The 24,908-nt window shown below is 40.1% G+C and overlaps 1 protein-coding gene across 5 annotated transcripts in view; it reads right to left on the bottom strand.

Moving 5' to 3' along the window:
• Positions 1–219: 219 nt before the first annotated feature.
• zgc:112980 (uncharacterized protein LOC503706 homolog) overlaps positions 220–24,908 on the bottom strand; it is a 48,542-nt gene continuing 23,853 nt past the window's right edge. For 2 of the 5 annotated variants that reach the window (XR_007940933.1, XR_007940931.1), the window contains 2 exons: positions 21,090–21,195; positions 8,538–8,573 (listed from right to left, as the gene is read on the bottom strand). Coding sequence is in view for 2 of the 5 variants with exons in the window: in XM_051945640.1 (XP_051801600.1) it covers positions 1,142–1,166; positions 8,322–8,367; positions 8,526–8,573; positions 21,090–21,195 (225 nt within the window). In the remaining 3 variants the exon portion in view is untranslated. Of the gene's footprint in view, positions 1,019–1,113; positions 1,167–8,321; positions 8,368–8,525; positions 8,574–21,089; positions 21,196–24,908 lie in introns of those variants that run through there. The other 3 variants (XM_051945640.1, XM_051945641.1, XR_007940932.1) reach the window with 3 other exon arrangements.

Here is a 24,908-nt window from a genome sequence, read left to right on the forward strand (position 1 = left end):
TTGTTTAGTTTGTAGAAAGGCAAACGTGAAGCTCAAACTGAATACATGACTGTCGGAGCTAACGCATTTCAATCAGTACAACTGATTTTGTGACGATAATTACAGCATTGGTAATTGTAGTCACAAAATCAGTTTTGTGCAAAAAAACAGACATTAGTTAATTCTGATTAAGGTCCATACAATAATGCGGATGTTAATATCACATGTTGATAGACATGGTAAGTGTAAAAGATTCAAATTTTATTTGCATTTCTGAGAAGGTGAACACAGTACATACTGGTGTAGAAGCACACTGGTGCCAGAATAGAGAGAAAAAAATACTTTTAAGCTTCATTTGCATTTACAAAGTTTGGATTTCTTAATTATGGAAAAAGTATCTTCCAAGTTTTAAAGTGATCTAAAAATAGTTGACAATCACCAAAAAGGAACAATATTTTTAAAATGTAGAAAAAAAAATTCTGGTGTGAATCTCAACACCGCTTAAACTCCAAGAGAAAATAAGCAGTTTTTCTTCCTTCTCAATGTCCTTGTCGACTCAATCACCATCAACAATTTAAAATCTAAAATAACAGGTTCCTACGTGACTTTGCTTTTAAACTTCAGACAAATGGCAGAGCAGCAATCTCCTTTTGGACAATGTTTTTTTGTTATGTTATTAATTAGAATCCACATAATTACTCTGGAAAGTTAGATTTTAAATTTGCAGTCTGAGCAATAATTCAGCAGGAAATTGCCGTTTTAGTGTTTCTATAACTTGGCCACAGCAGTTAAGGAAGTGAAATTTTCTGTTTATTTCTCAAGTCCCTCTTATGAACACTTGGAATAAAAGTACAGTATTTTCAGACAAAATAAGCAGTGTTCAAGAAAATCCCACAGTTGAGAAATCAACCTCTCAGAAGTGAAGCAACGGAAAGCATCCCGTTAATAAATGCTGCATACTAACGAGGATGTGTTTGGAATACACATGATGACTGCAGGCAGGTCTGTTTCAGAACGTCCACAGTTCTGCCAGGACACCCTGCAACCAGAAGATAGCAAGAAGCTCAGGACATATTTTAATGTGTGTCAGAGGCTGGAACCATTTCATAAAGTTAGAAGATTAGTTACACTTACAGTTCTGACATTTTTGGGGCAAATGGTGCTAATAATGTTGCACAGGATCAGCCCTAAGAGGAGAAAAGAAATGGTATTAAGACACATCCAGTGAATGCTGAAAAGATAAGGCAATTGTAGTCAGTAGACAAAAAAAAATTAAATCAATTACAATTAAGATTTATCAGTTAAAGTATTTTCCTGTTTAAAAAGTGAAACTGTTTATCACAGGTATAGCAGCAGCAGGCTGCCATTAAACACATTTCTCAATTTAATGACATTTTTATTAATGTAGTCTAAAAACAGTAGCACCTACAGAAGCCCCACAGAAGACAGAACCAATAGTTGATCTCTTGTCACTTGCACACAGAGTGGATTACAGATGTTAAATTGAAAAAGAAAATAATAAATAAATACTGTGGGCTCCATATCTCTCAATATCATAAGATTGGACTTAACAATAGCTGTCGTTGGAGAAAAGTAAAGAGCGGACAGAGTTCACGCTCAATGTGGAGAGCAGTGATACAAATGGGAGAAGCATGACAGCATCACACATCCTTCTCTTTAGTGGAGTTCCACCTTGGAACAGCAGGTGGTGGAAATGAGTCTTGAAGACCAAGTGAGTACAGTACACCATGTCCCAAAAGTTTATGCTCCCCACTGGACAACGTGTTTGATTGCTTGTCACCAAAATGGGTTACACCTGGTCAATCAGGTACTGTTTGGGTGTCTGTCTGGTCCAACTGCATATAAATCTGTTGCTTGACCAAAATTAATTACACTTAACCAAATTTGAGGTGACCAGTTCTTTTTGGTATTTTAAACTTGCTATATGTCTCTAGTTTGCATTTTGATATGATGGTCCTTATAGACTCACAGCTGTATCTGTTGTTACTCATTTAATGGACATGGCCAACAATGAAAGGTGCGGGGTCTGAGCCAAAATCCTACCATCCCGTTGCATTGATAGTGCAACGGGATGGTAGGATTTTTCCTGATTACAAAAAAGTAAGAAATGCCACATGCTACACATCATCATCTGTATTAATAACTTTACAGCACAGAACAATACTATAACAAACTTGAGTTGCTATGGTAACAAGGTTTTCTGTAAGCAGGATGGAACTATAGAATAGTGAAATTTTGACAAACAGATTCAAAGTTAAATTCTATTGAAGTTAAAAACAGGACTAACCATATCTTGTGATTTTTGGTGAGTGTGATTCATCACACTCACCAAAAATCATAAATGCAATTACTACGATTTCCATTTAAACATACAAAAATAAACTAAATGGGGTCAAAACAGCCGAAATTATGGTTTGGCACCATAAAGTTCAAAATTTAACCCAATTATAACAGACTGCTACCAGCATAGATCACATGTCAAAAACACAGTTGCAAAGACTATTTCCACTACTTAGAAGTAAAACTGCAAAAGCACTTGAAAATTCAACTAATTACATTTTTAATCAATTCTGTCCCGTTGCACTGTGTGGGCACTTATTCCAAATTTAAAAGTAATTTTCCAAGAATGGTGCGTGGTCATGATGACACAAAAACGTATAACAGAGATGGGTGCCATTTCTTACATGTACCAGTATCATATAAAATAAAGGCAATCATTCAAGTTCATTCAAAATTAATCCGAGAAAATCAGTTAACAATTACCATCGTTAAAGCTGCTGTCCGGAGTTTCCGTTTGTTTTCAATTTATGTATCATTTTTTAACAAAGCTTAAATGTGTTAGTCTAGTTCGATACTATAATATAAAGTTAGTATAACGCGATATGAAAATTTATTCCTGAGCTCCGCCTTCCTCTCATAGACCCCCATGTTATTCCAAAAAGCGCCGGTTGCTGCCGACCAATCAAGTTCGAGCTTCAGCTTTGTCATGCTGTCAATCAACGGTTACGCGCACAGCAAGCAAGCCCATGCAGAGATGGGCGAGCTACGCACTACGCAACCGCGCGCACATTTGTTTTGCTTGTGGAGGAGAGAGCATCAGGGCTCAGCAACTTCCAGAAAAGTTACCAATCCCACGGCTTGTCAGGCCAAGAGACTGCAGGACGTTTTTTGGCTCGGGGTGCTCGCGTCGCTCCCCGACCACGGCCCTCCATAGCCCGGCTGACGGCTTCGTTTAGATGCCGTGGTCGGGGTGCTCGCCTCGCTCCCCGACCACGGCCCTCCATAGCCCGCCTGACGGCTTCGTTTAGATGCCCGACCTCTGGAGGAAGATGTTGGGGCGTCTGGGATATACTCTTCGTCAGAGGAGTCATGCAATTCTGAACTCTAGATAGAAATAAATAAACAATGTAACACATATACACGCGTAAATGCACTAAGTTTGATAAACAACGTCATTGAGAGGGATACACGAGTGTAATCACATATTGAAACTTTACTAGTTCGTCCTAGCAGATTCATGTTATTTTGGTATTAGGACAAGTTAGACTCAATACAGCATTCTAACGTAATTCCTTTATTATTTACTAAATGTACTAAATGTAGAAGAGGGGAAAACAGCAAAACAGGCGAGATGCTGCAGCACTCCGGGCACTTCTCTCATGTACTGCGCGCGTGCACAAATAAAGGGGCGAAATCAGAGGGAGGGAGGGTGGGACCAACAGTGTTCTGGGAGACGCTGCGATTCAAACTCCGGACAGCAGCTTTAACTGATTTAATTAACCTTAATTGGAACAGGAAAAAACAACTTACACATACTTAGACATTTCAGCAGTTTATATATGAAACTGAAGGCAGCAGTTTTTTTTTTCTTCTGTGAAGCACAAACAAGCACCATACTTTGATGTACAGTACCTTTTTATATACTGTTAATCCTATGCAAAATTAATGGGGTAAACCTTTAACCTTAACCCCATAACCTATATATTTACAGTATGGACACAGTATGGCAATATATGCCATAGATGGCACAATTGATAAATTTACTCATGAACCAGTGATGGGGCCTTCTGTGTAAATAAGTAGCACTCATTTAAGCCCATTTTTGCATCATTGAAAAAAAATCCCTGAAAATCACATGTACAGTTGAAAACAAAATTATCAGCACCCCCCCCCATGAAATTTACATTTTATTTTTTCAAAAATTTGGCAAGTGCTGTTAAACAGATCAAGCAATTTTTAACACAGTTTTTCCAAACATCCCAGTTTTATTTTGGTTGCTTACATTATTTTACTTTGCACACAGACACAAAATTGTTTAACAAATAAAAACAACAAAACTATTAGCCCCCTCGATGCGAATAGTTGCGTTTCCTTTTTGCTGGATGGCAGCTTCGAGTCGTTTATTGTAGTTTGTGGCACAAACTACATTCATCTTCTTTCCTCTCAAGCTCCCTCTTATTTGATGGTCTTCTGGCATGGATTGGTGGTCTTCAGTTGGCCTCAAAGATTTTCAGGGCTTTGTGCAGGTCAGTCAGTAACATTCACGTTAGTCTTCTGGAGGTAGGGTTTCACCAGGAGCGACGTATGTTTGGGTTGTTGTCAACCCAAAACATACGTGGAAGACAAAGCGATGACCCAGACCCAGTTTAGCGGCTGGCTGCTCGAGGTTTTCTTTCAAAATCTTAATATATCCTTCTTTTTCCATGATTCCTTCAACCTTGACAAGATTCCCAGTTCCACACACACTGAAGCATCCAAACAGCATGCATGATACTGCCACCACCATGTGTAACTGTGGAGACGGCAGTGGCGGCTGGCCCATAGGGGGCGCTGGGGCTCCGCCCCACCAGCTGTGGAGGGGATTTTTTTTTTAAATTTTTTAATAAAAAATTATTATTTTTTATTTTTTTTAATCAGCTTCAGTTTTACTTAATAGTATGTGTGTGCCTACATGTATTTTAAATCATTTAAACAACATTAACACCAACCGACAACCGAATTTCCTCCGAACTACAGTATGTCATTCTCCCAAGGGGCACTCGGCAAAGTGCCCCTGACCTGCAGCTAAATAGCCAATCAGGTTATGGTTGCTCGGGGAAAATTACTGATAATTGGCCTATCGGCGTCGCCAAATTTAACGCCGATGGGGCGCTGGAAATATCGCCCCAACTGCTACGTAAAAAGCGTGAACGTTTATGATCGCTCGAGCTACTTGAGGAGGCAGCGATAGTTTTTTTTGTAATGCGACTCCCAGACTCCGTCCTACATCGGGAGGAAAAGAGGAGGGAGAAGATTCTTGTATTAATAAAACCTAGAGAGAGACAAACACATGCACACAGAAAAATAGACACACAGGAACAGAGACACACAGGAGCAGACACACACAGGAGCAGAGACAGAGTGTCTTTTAAGTTTATTTTACATTCAATGGGCAGTATGTAATAATAATGTAGTTGTTGGTTGGTTGGTTGGTTCTCAATTCTTTATTACATTTTTATAGGAAATGTTCTCTTTCATTCTCTCTTCAAAAATAACTCAACCCACATTGATAGCATAACGTCTAATATGTCTGTAAATTGTTACTGCTGTGAAACTGGAAACTGAAATTAAATTATTATTGTGGACCTGTCGTCATTTTCCGACTGTTCATTTGAATGCTTATGCTAGATTAGGCAGGGAAATCTGTTGGCACACCAGCCCCACCAAGATTTTTTTCACCAGCCGCCACTGGGAGACGGTGTTCTTTGGGTTCTACGCCTCTCCTTTGTTTCTCCAAACATAAGCAGCGTCTCTACAGCCAAAGAGCTCTAGTTTGGTCTCATGTGACTGAAAGACACATTTCCAGTTTTCAGAAAATTTCTCCAGGTTGTCCTCAGCAGACTTCAGTCTGGCTTGAAGGTCTCTCTTCTGTAAGAAGTGGAGGGTTAGGGCTCAGTCCATTGCTGTGTCTTCTATGACGCTACAGCTCCTGACTTCGTTAAATCATTAACAAGTGTTCTGGTGGTTGTTCAGGCATCTTTAGACACATCTCTCAAGTTTTCTTTCCAGAGTCTTTGGCTCTGCCTTCAATCTGCCAGACTGGTTCTGTACTATGTGTCTCTCTTTGAAGTTCTGGATGAGACTTCTCACTCCACTTTCTTGACACATGGAAACGCTGTGATAATGTTGTAGACCTACAAGCGACTGCTTTGTAAGCATCAACAATTTTTTTTCTCAAGTCTAAACTGATTTATTTGGTTTGGTATGATGCTTTCTCCAGCTCAAATCCTTAATGAAGTTTTCATATTGTGTGTAAAGTAAAGGACAACCCCCGGTTTTAATTTGATTAATTGATTGATTACAAGCTTTGAGCATTACATTAAAGCACATGATTGCACAACTGTGGTTTTTGGTTTGACGATTGATAATTTTGACCTTGGAAGTTTTTGGTTTTTGTGAAATTATTTTGTTTCTGTGTACAAAGAGTCACAAATGTGTGACAATAAGTGTACAATAAGTCAAAAATAAAACTTGGATGTTTGAAAAAGCTGTGTTAAAAAATTCTTCATTTAACAGCATTTGAGAATTTTTTTGAACAAAAATATTTCATAGGGTGGATAAAAATTTTATCTTCAATTGTATTATACTTTATAAAAAATAATTTCAGTTATCTTAGTATCACTAAGCATCTTGAGAATTAAGAAAAAAACACTACAGGTGTTTTTTTTACTTGGAAAATTGTTGAAACTGTTCCTAAAGAGAGAGCTAAGGGGTCAGTGGAAAATATGTTGCTTGAAATTGGAATGCGGGGTCTGTTCCAGTATTAATATTTTCCTGCCAAAAATGTTGCATTTGTACAGTTCAGAGTGTGGGGTGCTGGCATATGTAGTGTTTTTCTACATTCAGTAAGAAATAGGTACAGCTGGACAGCCTTAAAAAAATGTTGTAATTTTGCAGCTATGACCTTATAGGGTTAAATGGATTGTGCAATACCACGGTTATGGTAAATGTGACAGTTTCACAAATAAGTGATAAAGCTGCCACTGTGGAAAGGCTATCACATCCTTTCCACAGCCATGGCCATAAGTTTGGACACAACATGACTTATGTCTGTTTTGATGTCTATTACAGAAGATAACTAATATTTTTTGACAGCACCAGTTTAATTAGTCAACAAATCAACAAGGGATATAATATTATCAATAAATTCCAACAATTGGAACAACTTTGTTCCCAAAACATATATGAGAAGAAAATAACAAAAAAAATGCAGTACTTTCACAACCGAATTTGGTAAGAATAACAAAATCACACCAAACTCTTTTGATGTTTTTTTAAATATGAAACTTAATATAGTTCTCAGGAGTTGTGTATTATCACCCAAACACTTCAGTATTTTGTGGTATTTTCTAAGATTCACATGCGTCATGGTACTTCACATGGTACATGGCCATGGCTGTATATTAACCCAATGTACATTTTAGTACCACTTTGATTGGTCACCTGAGATGGTACCAATAGCTGGTCTGGCTCATGGACTTTTTGCATGCACTGGATGCAGAAGTGATTTCAAAGGTACAATAAAGGAGGATCCTTCAAAAACTTGCCTCGCTCAGGAAGAGCCAAGGAACTGATGAGAAAGGCCAAGGGTAAAAGAGACCAGTCATGCTGGCGACTTAGAGGCTGAAAAATCTTGGAGAAAATGTTTCTAAGAGCACTGTGAATTGATATTTAACAGAAATATTGGGGCTGAACGCTTACAAGAGGTAACAAACCCAAAGAAATACTCACCAAACTGCAAAAGGAGAAGAGACTGGCTTTCACAAAGAAGTTGCATAACTCTGACTCGAAAAGACGGGATTTTCTCTGATGAATGCTCTCTCTACTTATTTCCAACACCCAACAGCCAAAACGACTGTATCTATACAGATGATGGAGAAAAAGTACTATCTTCTGAGCAAGTGAAACCCAATGCCCATTAGTATGGTTTGGGTGGCTATGTCTGCTTCAGGCTTCTCAGAGCTGCACAGCGTGTTTCAAGGTACCACTGTTAATGCACAATATTAATATACCAACAACATTCCAGAAAAGGTATTGTAATTCCAGTTTTGGTCAGGAGAAAAAAAATGGGGGCAAACGAACTTTTGAGACACAGTGTAACAAGAACATATTTATAAGCCTTTTAAATGTTTCACGTGTTTCAGCTGCAGTGGCTAAAACTTTACAAAGTACCAGAACTTAAAAGTAAATAAATATTAGTCACAGTTACACCGTGCTGGCCTTTCTGTTAATTTGGGGTTCTGATACAATCAATCAAAAAGCATTCAGAGGGAGCGACTTACAGTTGATTCTGTATGAGGGTGTTCAGCTCAACAGCCAGTGGATTGTCTGCAGGAGGAAAAAGATACAGAAGGTTCAAATCAGCACGAGAGTTAAGTAGGGATGATCACTCAGGAGTATCAGATCAGAACCACAGCCACATGAAAATAATTTTAAGCAATTAAAATCTCTAAAGGAAAATAAAAACACTATCTCGTATAACTCACTGGTCCCAGCAGGTGGAGTGGGAACGACAGGTAAGAAACTATCCCGGTCTGACGGAGAAACAAAGAGATGCTGATCAGTGTCCACACACAACAGTTGCCCTCGTGTAAAAAAGTGATTTCACAGTCAGAAATAAATTCCTTCTGTTTACATGCAATGTTTTTCCAATTCTGTCAAAGTAAAATCAATTCTAAGCTTCTAGGTTATAAGTTATTTAGATATTGATCATCGGCTAGTAATCAGTTTCTTACATGTCCGTTTGTTTTTAGTGAAACAAACATTTAGTGCTTATAGTAATGTGAGAACTGACAGATTTGGACTTTCAGTCAACCTCCTTCAGTCAAGCTCCTCAGTCAACCTTAGCACTGTAGAAGTGTGACTGAGACAGCGGAAACCATACCTTAAGGTGTAAACTTGCAAATTTGTTTGCAATATGCTCATGTCAGAAAATAAGCTGTCATTCTTGGTGCCAGGGTATACTTTGGCCGGGAGGTTAATCTGGCCTGTTACACCGGCAAAGTTTTGTCTCTGTTCTATATTATATTAAATTTACAAACAGCCCTGCAAATTATTTTGTATTTTTGATAAGATAATACGACAAGTTTAGCAATTTTTCACAACAGACCTCAGGTAATTTCAGCAAATCAGACAAGAACTTTAAAGCATAAAGAGAATGGTTTAGATGTTGATGTAATTTAGATCTTTGCCATCAAACACTGCAAATAATTTCTGAGTTCATTTATTTCCTTTGTGCAGCATGTCAAGGAAAAATTACTCCAAAAACATGTTTTCACTGAATAAATATCAGGAAAAGCGCTCCAAGAGCACAGTACTCCGCCAAGGCTGCTCAGTCATCACTGCTGCTCCTGGGTGAGTACATCCAACAATGTGTTCAACCTGTGGGACATTGCTCATGGATGCACCAGTGCCATCACTGCTTTACAACCTATGCAACCACCAATCCATCTGGCACAGATGGATTGGCCTACCTGGAGACTTACCTCAACTTCAAAGCCTTCTGGATTTGTATAATTATGTCACATCCTGTGATAGATCTTGTATGGTTTCAACATATCCAATGTCTGAATCATTTTGTAATGTTACAAGGCAGAGAGTGCCAATTGTCCTATTATTACTGTTATCTGGTAATGTGCAACCTAACCCTGGTCTGGAGTTGCAGGGTATCCAGACACCATCTGATTTTAAATCCTTGTCTGGTCTTAAAATAGTTCATCTTAATGTGCACAGCTTGATATCTAAGGTGGAAATGGTTAAGATTTGGATTAAGTCAACAGATGCAGATATTGTTGTAATTTCTGAAACTTGGCTTATCGATAAAGACATTAACATTAATGGATACTGTTACGAAGGGATTTATTGCTTAGTAGTAAAAGGAACGGAAGAGTGACAATAAAACACAAAACGGGTGGGTGTTGCCAAAACAAAGAACGGAATAAAACATAAAGGCTAACAGAGTTCGAAACTGAGCTAAACACAAAGAAAACAACTAAACTCCCTAGCCAAACCGAACTGCAGAAGCAACACCCACCACCAGAAACAAAAACTAATACAAAAGGTGTACAAACAAACTAAACAAAACTGGTGCCTCTAAATAGATGTACATAATGAGCACAGTTCACGAAAGCTCAGTATACAAAGTGGCTTCTACACGTAATTGGCCGACTACAAAAGTGGAGCCTCAGTCTCCACTGACACATAGGCCTCCACACTAAACAAAAGCCGCCAACAGAAAGGTTGGAGTTGTCTGGGCACAACCACAAGTGCTTCCAGACCGAAAGACCACACAGAACAGTGATACAAAGCCACAATACACAAGGAGAGCACCAGGGTGGACTGGTCGAAGTACCAGCCACACAGACTGATCGGTGGGTCTTTATAGTCGGCAGGTGTGGTGCCTGGCTGCCTCTGGTTGATTGAAGGAGGAGGAGCTGGAGGGTGGCCCAATCAGGACAGCCGGAGGGCGGGGAGAACCAGACGAAAGTGCAGGTCGTCATCAGCTTCGTCGTCAGCTGAAAACGGCTAGCAGCTGGGGCTCCAAAAGGCTCTGCAACAAGCCACAGCTGAACCCACACACAAACATTTCTCCCACACAAAGGCCCCAACAAAACACCCCCTCAAAACGGACGGCACACCAATACTGGTGGCCGTAACAGATACAATGTTTATTGGACCGACAGGCCTAAGTGGTGTTGCTATTTATGTTAAATCAAGATTTGAAGCCTCATTAATTCTATCTGAGTCCATTTCCAAACAACTGGAATTTTTGGCACTGAATGTGGAAATTGTTAAAGGCCTTTGTATAACTGTGGTTGGATGCTACAGGCCTCCATCTGCCTCCAAGGATACATTACTATCTTTAAAGCATCTTTTATCCACACTAAATTGTAGTGGACTTGTTTTAGCTGGTGACCTGAACTGGGACTGACTTAAATCAGTTTCTGATGATTTTAAATCTTTCCGTGATTCTATTACTCTTACCCAGTTCAATTTACCCACCTGGCCAAACCTTAAAAGCCCTGAGAAAGCCACCTTGATGGATTTGATTTTGACGAAAGTTCCTCATAAATTTTCATCTCTTCTGCAATGACTTAAGTGACCATTGTGTTGTAGCTACTATTAGAAGCACAAAAGTGCCTAAATCTAAACCTCGTATTATTTATAAGAGGAATCTTAAATACTTTAATGAACAAACCTTTCATCACGATTTATCCAATATTGATTGGATAAATCCCGGAAAATGGGACTTATCCCTGATGTAGAGTTGGCTTGGACATTTTTTAGGAACAGTTACATGCAAATTGTAAATAAACATGCTCCATTAAGGAGGTACAGGGTGAAAGAGCGAGAAAACCCCTGGTTCTCCCCAGAACTGGCAGATATTATTCATGAGTATAACCTGACTTGGTTCGTACGGGGCGGAACGCATATTCAGCAAGGAAACAGGCATATGCTTGGAAAGGCTGAGAACACCTTCATCGCCGACCTTGTAGTCGGCCTCTGGAGTGGACAGATCAAGACAGGTGCACCTTGCCGATCTGAGCGTCTAGCCAAGTACAACCAGCTTCTCAGGATTGAGGAGGAACTCGGCGCCAAGGCCCGTTTTGCCGGCCAGAACTTCAGGCACCCCATCTGAGTGGATTCTTCCTCTTTGGGTCTCGATGTGTTCATTGCTTATAAATAGCGTTCCCCCTTAGAAAACTTCAGAGAGGCAATTTCACAGCCACATCTGTGCTCCTGTATTGCTAATATTGGCTAACGACAGTGAAGCTTGGTAAATGGTAGCATCATATGCCTAAAGCTTTGTTTGAACTGGCACAAGATGTGTCCTAACTTTACAAGGCCAGGGGGGTATTCCACGAAGCTGGCTAAAACAGGCTGGGCTTACGCTGGTAAGCGTGGCTTGAACAAGCGGCAACTTTAATCTCAGCTGCAAGTAGTTCCACAAACGAGGCTCAGCTGTTTTTCAGAGACGCTGATCCAAGCCAGGCTGAGCGCGCGTCCGGGGGAGATAAAAAGCCCCGACGTGTCGATCGTCGAAATGATGATATTATGTCCAAAAACAGAGCGGAGACTTTCTCTTTGGCGGAGCAGAAACTTCTCACGGAGTTGTACGAGGACTACAGGGAGATTATCACAAGAAAAGGCAACACGGTTGCGATAAATAAAGCTCGAGATGCTGCCTGGCAAAGCATAGCCGACCGTTTAAATGCGTGTTTATTTTCTTTTTAATGAAGCACTTAGTCTGAGCGTACACACGCACACGTCTGAAAATTTAATTTTCAGAGGGCAAGTTTTTGACACCGATTAGGGATAACCCACAACTGCAGTGGTTGATGACTTTTTTTCCTCACCCTGAAGTTTGTCACACTACTGTGGCCCAGAGGAGATCAATCTTGATGAAATAAAGCTTTTCCAAACCCATTTTTTATGTGTGTATAAACATATATATATACATGAGAGAAAGAGGCTACAACATAGCCTGGTTTTGTATAATGTGATGGTGGTTTTCACTTTTTACTCTGGTAGGCCTAATTCATGTTCTTGATTTGACAAATATATATCCACCATAGATGAATAAAGCAGCAGGTAACACCTAAAACCAAAGTAGGAATACTTTGGGAAAAAGGGGCAACTTCATGTGGAGATGTTTCATCAAACACTCAAACTTTGAATGAAAAAGCAGAAAAAAAAAACATGTAGGCCTCTAGAGGAGATGTCATTTTTATTAGAGATGATAGTGCTACTGTGCCCTACATTTAAATAAGGGAGAAGACACAAATGAGCTTGTACACAAAATAGTTCTCTCATCATTTGGCATCACCTTTGGATTATCATCATGATCAGATTGGACCGCTGGTAAAAGGAAGGTATTCTTTATGGAAAACTGTGGCTGTTGTGTCCTGCTTATTTTAAGACAATCTGTGCCTATTCCTGTTACGTGTTGACTGCACTTTGAGGGTGAAAGAAGAAAGAAAATCAGATATTTCCAAGTTTTTACCGCTGGTGGATTCGAACCCATGGCGCAATGAAAAGTGAAACCACATTTGATCTACTTAACTACGCTTTAACCACTGATCCACAGTTGCGCACTGTGACAAAATGTGTAGTGTAATATGATATAGTTTGATTCACGGTTATTCCAGCGTTATTTAAAGAAGAAAATTTAAAAAGGTCTCAATGTATGTCACCGAACAAGAACATCATGGATTACAGATCAAGATGAATTTAATGTGTAACATGCGGTTCACAGGCGTCTTTCTGAAGCTCGTCAGAACCTTCTCTGACATGGATCTAAAGTAAGCTTGACTGTTAGCCTGCCCCGGACCAGGCTTGTCGCTCTGGCTGAGCCAGGCTAGCCCTAAGCCTTGTTGGTGGAACTAAACTCTCACTAAAGTTAGCGAAGCTGACCACAATAAGCCAGGCTTAGACCTAAGCCAGCTTTGTGGAATACCCCCCAGGATTGTCAGTAATCATGTTTTATTTATTGCCAATGAACCAGTGCTTGAGACACTTAGTAAAATGCTATTAGATTTGTAGCCATACATTATTGCTGGTAGTATTCTGACTTCGTTTTCTTAAATAAAGAAGAGCATTTATTTCTTATTTTTCTGAAAACAGACCAGTCAGTGGTAGAGCGGTAAGTTTCACATGCTTTTGTATCAGAGACAACCTGTTGTTTTGATGATGACTCTGATGGGACTGTTTTATCTGTCAAGTAAGATGCAGATGTTGAGGTCTCAGAGAGGACTCAGGCTCATTATGGCCCTAAGGCAACAAAGGTTTTGAAGTAGACGAATAAAGATCTTAAGAAGAAACATTATGATTATGCTTGCTGAAATATATATACATTTTTGAAGTGTTGATTTGATTAAAGTAATGATTCGGATGATTTATTATGTTCAGATTGAGAAGAATGATTTAAAAAGTGATTCTGTGTGAAGTAATCCTTGTTTAGGCTCTGTGTGTGCATACAGGCCTCATAGGCTTGTGTGTCCAGGCCTTGAGAAGCAGAAGTGCAGTAAACAACAGTCACCATGACTCGGCAGCCACAATGACATTGCAGCCTCCTCAGAAAAAGGGAAGTTTGGGAAAAACTCAAGAGGGCTGGCTGAAATGTGTGTGTGTTAAACAGAATGTGGACACTGTGTATTTGCTGTAACAACATGACTTCTGTATTACTGCTGTATGTGATGACAAGTTGATTGCATAAGTTAGACGGTGTCAGAGGGCGTACCAAGCCAGTTTTGTGTGTCTGGAGAGAGTATAAGAATGGGAGAGCAGAGACATTATACGGGAGATGTTCGCCGGAGCTGCTAAAGAAGAGCTGCAAAGGGAACTTGGCCGGAGTTCTGAAGAATCTTCACCTTCCTCTTTTGCCCGAGAGACGGGAAGACTACGCGGGACTTAGGCTCCAGAGATCGCTGAGGACATCGTTGGAAGCAAAGTCATTTTCTGACTTTGTTCAACAAGTGAAGACCACACTCTGCCAAACGGAGAGTCCTAAGAGGTTCTGCAGTTATCCAGAAGAAACCAATAGAGGGGAGAACCGACTACACCCGAAGAGGCAAAGGAGGCAACAGCACCGGGCTGTTCCCCTCCTCGGGGCTGGGAGACCCAGTGACCCACTACAGCCTGAACAGACGAGGGTTTTTCCATCACCACCATACCACAGAGAAGACAGCTGGGGCGTAAGCACTAACGTTCCAGCCAATTCCAGAGATAACTGCCAGACCACGATTGGCTCACAGGACTCCTCCGCTCCCCCCTGCCGAGGGATAAGATCCTTTCGTCCCCAAAGAAGACATCGTACCGAGTCCTCTGGACAACTGTGAGCTTTTCCCAGACGCAAGTCAAGACTGAGTGATACGGTAGTGGCCACGCTGTTCGCTCTCTCTCCTAAATTTAATAATTAGAGAAGATTGTCAGGTACGCTCAATTTAGTTATTTTAGTCTCATTTTTTAATCAGAAATAATTAATTGTTTAATCATGAATTGATGCTGTGCTCTTGCTAAACTTGCTTAATAAAACGCTCTATTGCATTTAAAGAGAAGCCTAATGAAATTATTATAAGTCACTGAAAATCTGCATAGTGGTAAAAAGTTAAGTTGATTGTGTGCATTCAATCTAATGGTTCTTAAAGGTTACTTAGTCCAAAGTGAGAGTGTTTAAACATTACCCCTGAGGTTAGTTCTTTCCAAACCTCTAAGACGAACCCAGGAATAGCACCAAGTGCATGCAAGTCCTTAGAGAGAAGCTGTCCGATAACGAATGTGAATGATAGATCAATTCTACTACTTAGAAAGGCTGCTTGGTGGGATAGTATTTATCAGATAAGAGGGGTGAGACATTCGGATGCAAGGCAGTTAGAACCTGGGCGAGTGTCTCTCGATTCCAGCTTAATTTATTCTGCTGAAACCTGTTTGGTGAAATACTAATAGGCAGATAGAATCTAACCCTTTAAATGGAGAGCTGGACCAAATTTAACCTGAGGCAAGGGTTAAAAAAGGCTAGACTGGCGAACATATTATTTGATGCTTGTCCAGTCTGTGGTTGGGTTTGATTCTGAGATGAAGGGTGATAGCCGGTTGGTTCTGACCCACTGCTCGCTCCACTCATCTGCCTCACCCTCCTGCGTTCCCCCTCAGAAAACTACTCCTCTCGTTCCACCTTGGTCCCTGATGACATCAGCGAGGAGTCTTCTTCAGCACCAGCATCTAAGCTGGCACCATCACCGACTCCCACTGCACCTCCATCTTTGACTATGCTGGTACTTGAGGCTGCACTTGCATTTCGACTCCTTGGTTGTGATGGGGGCACACCGTGCGTTGCTTGTTGCACTGACCCGCCGTCTTTCTTCTTTTGTGAAAGCAGTGCTCCGGCACAGTGGTCCAGTCACCACTGAGAACCTAAATAATCCCCAGAAATTCTGGAAGGTTATTAAATCTCTTTCTGTGAGCAAAAGCTGTCAGGCTCTACCTACTTATGTTTTAAAGGATTCTGTTCCTGTCTATGACAGAATGGAGGTACTAAATTGTTTTAATGAACATTTCTGGCTCTTTGAGTCAGTGGGAGCTGTATCTGTGAAACCCTGCACAGACCTCCCAATGTACACTGGTGAGCCTTTTACTTTTGTATCTTTTTCCATTCAGGAAGTCCATAAAGCCCTTAAAGCTTTAGACCACAGAAAACTTTCTGGACCTGATTTAACTGATGCTTATTTTTTTAAACTGGCAGCTGATTTTGTAGCAGTGCTGATTACAGTTCTTTTTAACCTCATAGTGGAAAAAATGAAATTCCCTCAGTTTGGAAATCAGTTTTTGTTCTTCCCTCATTAAAACGGGGTAACCCAGCGGTTTTAACTAATTATCAACCAATATCTAATCTATCAGTGCTGGTCAAAATTCTTGAGGCTCAATGCTGTTTTATCAAAATATCAATCAGGCTGCAGAAAAAAAACACAGCACCATCACAGCTGCAATGAAAGTGATAAATGACATTATTGTTGCTCTCGACAAGAAACAGCACTGTGCATCATTTTTTATTGATCTGTCCAAAGCTTTGGACACTGTTGACCATGATGTTTTAAAATTTAGACGTCTTCATTCGGGACTTTGAGCACGTAGTTGCTTGGTTTGCAAACTACCTCAGTAATAAGACTCAGTGCATTAAATATGATGTCTATGCTCTGAATACTGTGCACAAGGGGGTATTCATTATTTATATAAATGATCTGGGTATTGATGGGTCAGATGCTAATTTGCACTTTTATGCTGATGACAGTCATTTACTGCTGTGGATCAACTCTTGTTCAGGCTGTTGAATCCCTGCAGAAAGCTTTTGTTGTCCAGCACTCATTACTTCACCTGAAACTTGTTCTCAATGCAGACAAAACCAAGCTGATCTTGTTCTCAAACTCTAGGAAGTGTCCACAAATGATTCCCTCAGTGTCCACACTAGAGGGAAATGAAATAGAGTTGGTCCAAGTGTATAAATACCTGGGTGTCTGGATTGATGACTCCCTTACTTTCAAGCCACATGTGAAAAATCTTGTAAAGAAGCTGAGGCTAACACTTGTTTTTTTATTTTTTGAAACAAGTTGTGTTTTTCTTTAGTGTAAAAAAGCAGCTTGTTGCTGCAACACTTTTGTCTGTGTTCTATTATGGAGCTTTTCTGTATATGAATTAGGGCTGTTTTTTTTTTTGAAAAAAAAATCGATTAATCGATTTTGAATCGATTCTCCTTTTAATAGCCCGATATCGATTCATAAAACCTTTCAATCTATTTAATGATATTGATTCATAAAACCCTTGAATCGATCTATTTAATATGCCTTTTTCCCCCCATAGTGTCATGTGACTTCTTGCGTGACACGAGATTTCACGCGAGTCGCGTCCATAGCGGCACAAAACATCATGGCACTGAAGGCACCAACAAAAAACTTGAAGGCAGATGTGTGGAAATATTTTGGATTTAAAAACCACAAAGACGCAATAAACTAGAGAAGAGCAAAGCCGTATGCAAGATTTGCAGCGTGGAGGTGAAGTACTGCGGAAACAATCTTCGAAACCAGTGAACAAGGCACCACTCAGAAACTCAAATGCCCCGAAATAAATGCAGCTTGACAAGGCATTTAAAGTTACCAGCAAACTCTCCGCTTATTCAGAATGTTGCGGCCAGAATTTTAACCAAAACTAAGAGGTATGAACACATCACTCCTGTTCTATCCTCTCTTCACTGGTTTCCAGTGAAACAGAGAATCGATTTTAAAATACTTCTTATTGTTTATAAATCTATGAATGGTTTAGCTCCTTCCTACGTTGACATGCTCACTGAATACATACCGGACAGATCCCTTAGATCATCCAGTAAAAGTCTTCTTATCATACCAAGAATTAATTCAAAATCTGCTCATGGTGCTTTCAGTCACTACGGTCCCACTCTCTGGAATTCTCTACCTCAAGAACTAAGGTCTGCTACAACAGTGTCTTCTTTTAAAAGCAGACTAAAAACGTATCTTTTTGCACAAGCCTTTGACTAAGGTTCAAAATGATTGGCTGGGTGATAGCATTTTATTATGGAATTAATATTATTATTATTGTTTTTATTTTTCTTTTAATATTATATCTTAATACCTTGTAAAACTGTTTGTTTTATTGCTACCCTTTATTGTTATTTAATTATTTGTTCTTAAGCACATTGAGTCTGCGCTTGTCGTATGAAATGTGCTATATAAATAAATGTGACTTGACTTGACTTGACTCGACTCCGCAAGCCCAGAAAATACAAAGGCTGTCACTACATACATCTGCAAGAGCATTCAACCACACTGCGCAGTCGAAAACGACAGTTTCCGCTGCCTTATGAAGACACTGGAGCCACGCTACGTCATACCCACATGCAAACAGGTCAGTGAAGTTACAATTCCAAACATGTAGGCAGATGTCAAAATGACATTGCATCATCACTTAAATCAGCAGAGAGAGTCACCCTAACCTGTGACTGTTGGACATCCAGAGCAACGGAATTATACTTAACCATTATTGCTAACTACATCAACAATGAGTGGAATCTAATGTGGCACGTCCCACAGACTAGCGCTGTTGAAACCAACCACACCACGAGTAATTTATGTGACCTTTTGTGTGACGCAATTAGAGAATGGGAGCTGACAAAGAACCAGCCATCGTAACGGACAATGCTGCGAATATTGTCCATGCGGTGGAAATGATGGACCTATTGCAAGGTGGTCCTTGTGTCATTTCTGACTTTACCTGAAACTTTCGTCCAAAACTAGTTTTCCAGTTTTAAGCAACGTTGCGCACAGACAAACAGACGGACAGGCAAACCAACGCCGATCGGCATATAACAATTTAATCTACATGCTGTCTAGGGCTGGACCCGAATATCCGAATATTTGTTCGTTACGGCGGTATCCAGATTTTATTTTGGTATCCAAATATTCGACCCCCACCCCTAGACGTTACCAGGCGGAATGAATACTCCCTCTGCTTTCGGCCCACATCGGCTCATTCCATCTTGTGATCACATATACACGTCTATGACATATACACATATGTCTATGTGATTCCCCCCTTCCCCCCCCAGATGAAAATAGGAGTATTCGGAGCTCGTCTCTTCCCTTCGCCTTCGGCTCATCTCGGTTCATGCATTCGTGTTTGTTACCACCGAATGACTGAGTGGTTGCCGACTCTGACGTCATGCTTCACTTTGTTGCATAAACACAAGACAAGATGCCGAAGACCTCCGCTGTTTGGGAATTCTTCAGTTTAACTGAAGACAAAATGAAGGCAGTGTGCAAAATTTGCTTCCGGGAGGCGATTTTTTTTCGTAGGATAGATCCGGGAATCTCATAAATATTAATGAGCCGGCTGGTGAAGGCGCCTTGTGATTGGCTGGTAATTCGAGTGATGAACGTGCTTCGTGATTGGCTGGTAATCCGAGTGATGAAGGCGCTTCCGTGATTCGAGGTGAATCTGCGTGCGGAGTCTGTCATGTCAGTCATCTGCTGTTCTCTTTTCTATTATGCATAATGTCATATACTTAAAATCATAAGAAAGACCACACTGAGGAAAGTTATTATTTTAGTCTTTTTAACGAGAGAGGTCATATAATGGGGGAGAAAAGTGGATAAAAGGGCTTAAAAAAAGTGCACCAGAATTGAATGAATGAATGAAAAGTTTATTTCGAACATTGATTAAAACAAAAGATAAAAAGAGAGAAAAAGAAACAAATCAGCAATGTTCGAAAAGGAGTAGGAAGAAGTGTAAAACTTATAAAACTCCTACCCCCCCAATCACATGCCTGATTGAACTAAACAGGCATGTGTATTGCAAAGTCAGTAGGCCTACAGTATCTTGTCCTTCTTGTGCCCTCCTCTTAGCCCTGACCTGCGGCACAAACAGCAAACAAAACAAATGGCGGAACTAACAGCCAGCAAACTACAAGTATTTTTTTACCTTCAAAAGTAGCGACAGACTATGACATATTAACAACTTAAACAAAACCCTGACGTATTTTCTGCGTCTGTCAACACAGACACTGCACGTCACAGTCACTTTAATGTTAGCGGACTTCTGTTGAATGGCTAATTTACATAACCACAAACAAATCTCACAATATCACAGTAAATCAAGTTTGTGTTTTTTTTTAATTCATGCCGAATTAAAGAGCTGCTCCTCACCATTAACGAGTATTTGTTTCATATTCGACATCCTTAATTTTATCTTGTAAATTAGCGTCCGAAATTAAATGGGAACATTTGCAATGGAGTTCGCCAATCAGCCGCTTCCACCACTGAACGCGGTAAACTAATGAATAGGATCTGGACTTCAATTTAGACTCGGCATCTAAAAGCATAAAAACTACAATATCTAAAGTGTGAGAGGAGACGGTGTATTTTTGGTTAAATTATAGTGTTCGCCGTCAAAGTCATTCATATAAACTGCCTGTAATGTGCAGCAAATAGTAGTTAACCAGCGCCAGCTCTTCAGTGACCATAACAATCACTTTAAGATATCACTTCACCCACATCTCCTCTATCTGAAAGCTGTCCATGTGCTGTTTGTCTGTCTGTAGTACAAATAATGACGTTTGTTTATTTCCCGGTAGTCTTTACTCACCTTCCAGACCCACCGTCACGAAAATGGACCGATAAGATGACAGGAGACTATGAATATTTATGAGATTCCCGGATCTATCCTACGAAAAAAATATCGCGTCCGGAGACCAGACGATTCAAATACTCAGGCAGTTCTCCTCCGGTTCGGGAGACCAGACGAATTAATCTGAACATTCGGGCCGTCTCCGACCCCTTCGGGCCGTCTTCGGGCACCCCCACCCCCCGGGGCAGAACGAATATTGGGATATTCGTCTTTAATAGGGCCCGAATCTCCAGAGACCAGAAACCACTATTCGGGCCAGCCCTAATGCTGTCCTACTGACACAATCCAAGTGGCTATTTTAAATGATTTAAAACCTCAGATAAGGATGTTGAAAGTTTCATGCAATAGGAAGATTACTGTACCTGCTGTGTTTTCCATCTCCCGTGTGATCTCCTGAATAAAGGATCGGAGACGTTCTTCACTGGAGGACAGACTGACATACAGCCAAGTGAAAGCCCACACATTGTCCTGCAAGACAAGAATTACGAGATAAAAACTTTAGTCCATCATAGGTGTATGTTTGTCACTGATATTTTAAAGTACTGTATGCTGTTTTAGTCTCTGCAGTCGTTCAGTCAAATAGTATGGAGTCACAGGAGTGCCAAATCAAAATATAAATAAATAAATGTGGAAATATAAAGAGAAATAAATAAATAATGTGGAAATATATAGAGAAATAAATAAATAAATAAATACATGTGGAAATATAAAGATAAATAAATAAATAAATGTGGAAATATAAAGATAAATAAATAAATAAATAAAAAGGAAAAATTTGTCTTTGCTTTTACCTTTTCTGTTTTTCCCTTTTATGTATTTATTTATTTATTTCTCTTATATTTCCACATTTATTTATTTAGTTTTTATTTCTCTTTATATTTCCATATTTATTTATTTATTTATTTCCCTTTATATTTCCTCAGTCCACCAGGAAAAGGAAAAATGCAAATCAGTTTGCTCTGGGCGGGGATTCTGAACACAGGAGTCCTGCCTGACACCAGCTCCCAGCACAGCTGAAGCAAAGCCATGTCACCGTTGAGCTTCGGCTTCACAGTTGAGCTGGCGTCAGGAAAGAAGCCTGTGTGCAGGTACGACTCCCCACCCAGAAAAGGAAGCCCCGCCCAGAGCAAACTGATTTTCATTTTTCTATTTCTTGGTGTCAGTCCATCCAGAAATAACCACCAAGAAATAAAATGCAAATCAGTTTGCTTTCACTTGGTGGACTGAGCTGTCAATCAAATGGCTCTCGGCGGGGCTTCCTGTCCAGGGTGGATAGTCGTTCCTGATCACAGGCATATGAAGAGTAGATACGACACGCCCCTCTGAGCAGCGTGCCTACGGAGACGCTAAGCTAGTGGGGGCAAAGTTTCAGTGTTTTCCATTGATGTGTACGACACGAAAATTAAAACAAGAAGAATGCCGGCTCATTGTGCGGCATACAGTTGCACACTACGTCGGACGATCAAGACAAGGAAACTTGGAATAACTTTCCACAGGTAAGAATAGTTTAGGGCTCGTTTTTCATTATTAAATCTTGTTGAGGGTCTATGAGAGCGAACTAGTTAGCCATTAGCAAAACACTAACACGAGCTAACAGCTGGACAACCAAATACCAGACGATGAATAGTAGCTGTAGTATAGTTGTACAAGCAGCAGTAGTAGTATAAGTAGCTGTTAGAGTCATAGACGTAGTATCAGCATGTGTAATAGTATTACAAGTTGTAGTAGCAGTGACAGTATCAGCAGCAGCAGTTGGTGTATTGTACTTTTCGTATTACTACTACTGCTTGTACAACTATACTACAGCTACTATTCATCGTCTGGTATTTGGTTGTCCAGCTGTTAGCTCGTGTTAGTGTTTTGCTAATGGCTAACTAGTTAGCTCTCATAGACCCTCAATTAGATTTAATAATGAAAAACGAGCCCTAAACTATTCTTACCTGTGGAAAGTTATTCCAAGTGTCCTTGTCTTGATCGTCCGACGTAGTGTGCAACTGTATGCCGCACAATGAGCCGGCATTCTTCTTGTTTTAATTTTCGTGCCGTACACATCAATGGAAAACACTGAAACTTTGCCCCCACAAGCTTAGCGTCTCCGTAGGCAAGCCGCTCAGAGGGGCGTGTTGTATCTACTCTTCATATGCCTGTGATCAGTGTAGGAATCCACCAGCCATTATCAACAGTGGAACATGACAAGAACAGATTTAACACATTCACAGCCACAGTGGAGATGGGGCTCCCCTTTTGATCAGCGAAGCAAGAGGGACACCAGGACACCACGCCAGATGTGGGACATGTCTGGCATGGGGCGCGAAGCATCAAGTCAGCAGGAAGCGAGGCCGAGAGCTGACTTTAAAGGATTCCCCCCCCAATACAGACCTCCAGGATGTGTATTGGACCTGTCTTAGCAAGAGACTGGCTCAAAACACCCAAGTACCACCAAGCCTTCAAAGGAACCAAATTGAGGGCAATAAAATTCTGACTGATTCCTGAATCACAGAAGAGGGGAAGCTCAGAAACCTGGAGAAACACTTCAAAGACATTCCATTTACAAACAAAGGAAGCCTGGACTCATCTCAAAGCTAACAAAGACAATCATCTCCCAATTCTGGACAAAACTCCCTTTATGTACATCCATTTCACCAAACAAGTGAACTTTTCAATGACTTTGTGATTAATCTACCTCTTGTCTTACCTTTAATATTTTATTCCTCCTGATTAGTATCAATGTAATAATTTTTAACATGTCTGTCGATCACATATGAGCATGTTTGGTATCATTTTAATCAGCTATCTATCAGTAATGCTCCTAGAAAAAACATGTTCAACAACTTAATATTTTGGAAAGTTACAGAAATTTCCTGAAAATGTAACTCTGTGGGACATCTGGACCTCAGCCTTCCCTGACAGGGGATGTACCAGACCCCTGCTGAGTTAATGATATGCAAAGGCACCCCTTTAAAAGACCACATCTGAAACCACCATTTGGAGTTCTTCTGAAAGCAACACCCTGAGTTCTCTTGATAGCACCACTCAGTTCTTTTTGAGTCCTCTTGAATTTTGTGAGTTCTCCTGAAAGCACCACTCTGAGTTCTCCTGAATTTGGAAGTCAACTTGCTTATCCATCACTCTGAGGCTCCACTCTGTGCACCGTTGTTCCGACCCACATCAACCAAGGCCGACCGGACCATCCACCAAGGCAGCATCGTCCTCATCATCATCATCATCATGGCACGCAAGTACCTTTCAGTCACTGGAACTTGGTGCAACTTTCTCAAATTATCTTTTCAAAGATAATATTTACAGGCTAACAAATTAGCCTACTATCAAATTGACGGCTGCTTTCAGGTGTGGTCTATTTATCCCTTTTCCCTCAGAGCATCATATTTAAGTGTAATGTTAATCCAAGTGTTACATTGAAATATTGTGTTCTCTTCCTTCCTTTTTCCCATCATTCACATCTTAATAATAAGATGGTGATCTTATTCATTTTGTGTTGTTGTTGTTTGTCTTAATGTGTGTTATTGTTGTTATTGTTTAGCTTAGTGTAATAAATGTACATAAATATAAGTTCAGTGCCTCAATTGTTTTGTTGTTCACATCTTGGTCCCTAACTTGTATAGATTCCAGCTACCTCAATTTTATACATAACCTTTCAAGCTGAATAATTCCCCTTATGATTCCTGAAGCTCTTCTTGACAGCGCAACAAGAAGTGTTTCATAGGCTAACTATTATATTTGTCTAATCTAAATACTTCGCTGGTCGAATATCAGGTAGACTATATAATAATTCTGTATAAAACTCTTAACCCCATTTGAGCAAACATTATCCCTACATTAATATTGGTGGAGAAACATTATTATAATCTTACGGTTATAATTGGTGGAGAAAACCCTTACAAACGATTTAAACACATATATCAACATATATCCAGAAATCCTACATATATTGGTGGAGGATGCGGGCATACATTTAAACTGATTTGTGAACAAAATTACAATTGTGTGTAATTGTGTGGTGTTTGTGCTTGTTGTGTGTGGTCATAGTGTAGTGGACAGTTTTTGAAAGATCTAAAGACGTCTGGATCTTTTCTTTTCAGGGCATGTAATAACAACACACAACCCTAAACAGATTTAAAGAATAATACTGTAATAATTATCTGTTTCTGATGAGTTTCTCA

The sequence above is a fragment of the Acanthochromis polyacanthus genome, chromosome 3, assembly GCF_021347895.1.
Source record: "Acanthochromis polyacanthus isolate Apoly-LR-REF ecotype Palm Island chromosome 3, KAUST_Apoly_ChrSc, whole genome shotgun sequence".
Lineage (NCBI taxonomy): Eukaryota > Metazoa > Chordata > Actinopteri > Pomacentridae > Acanthochromis > Acanthochromis polyacanthus.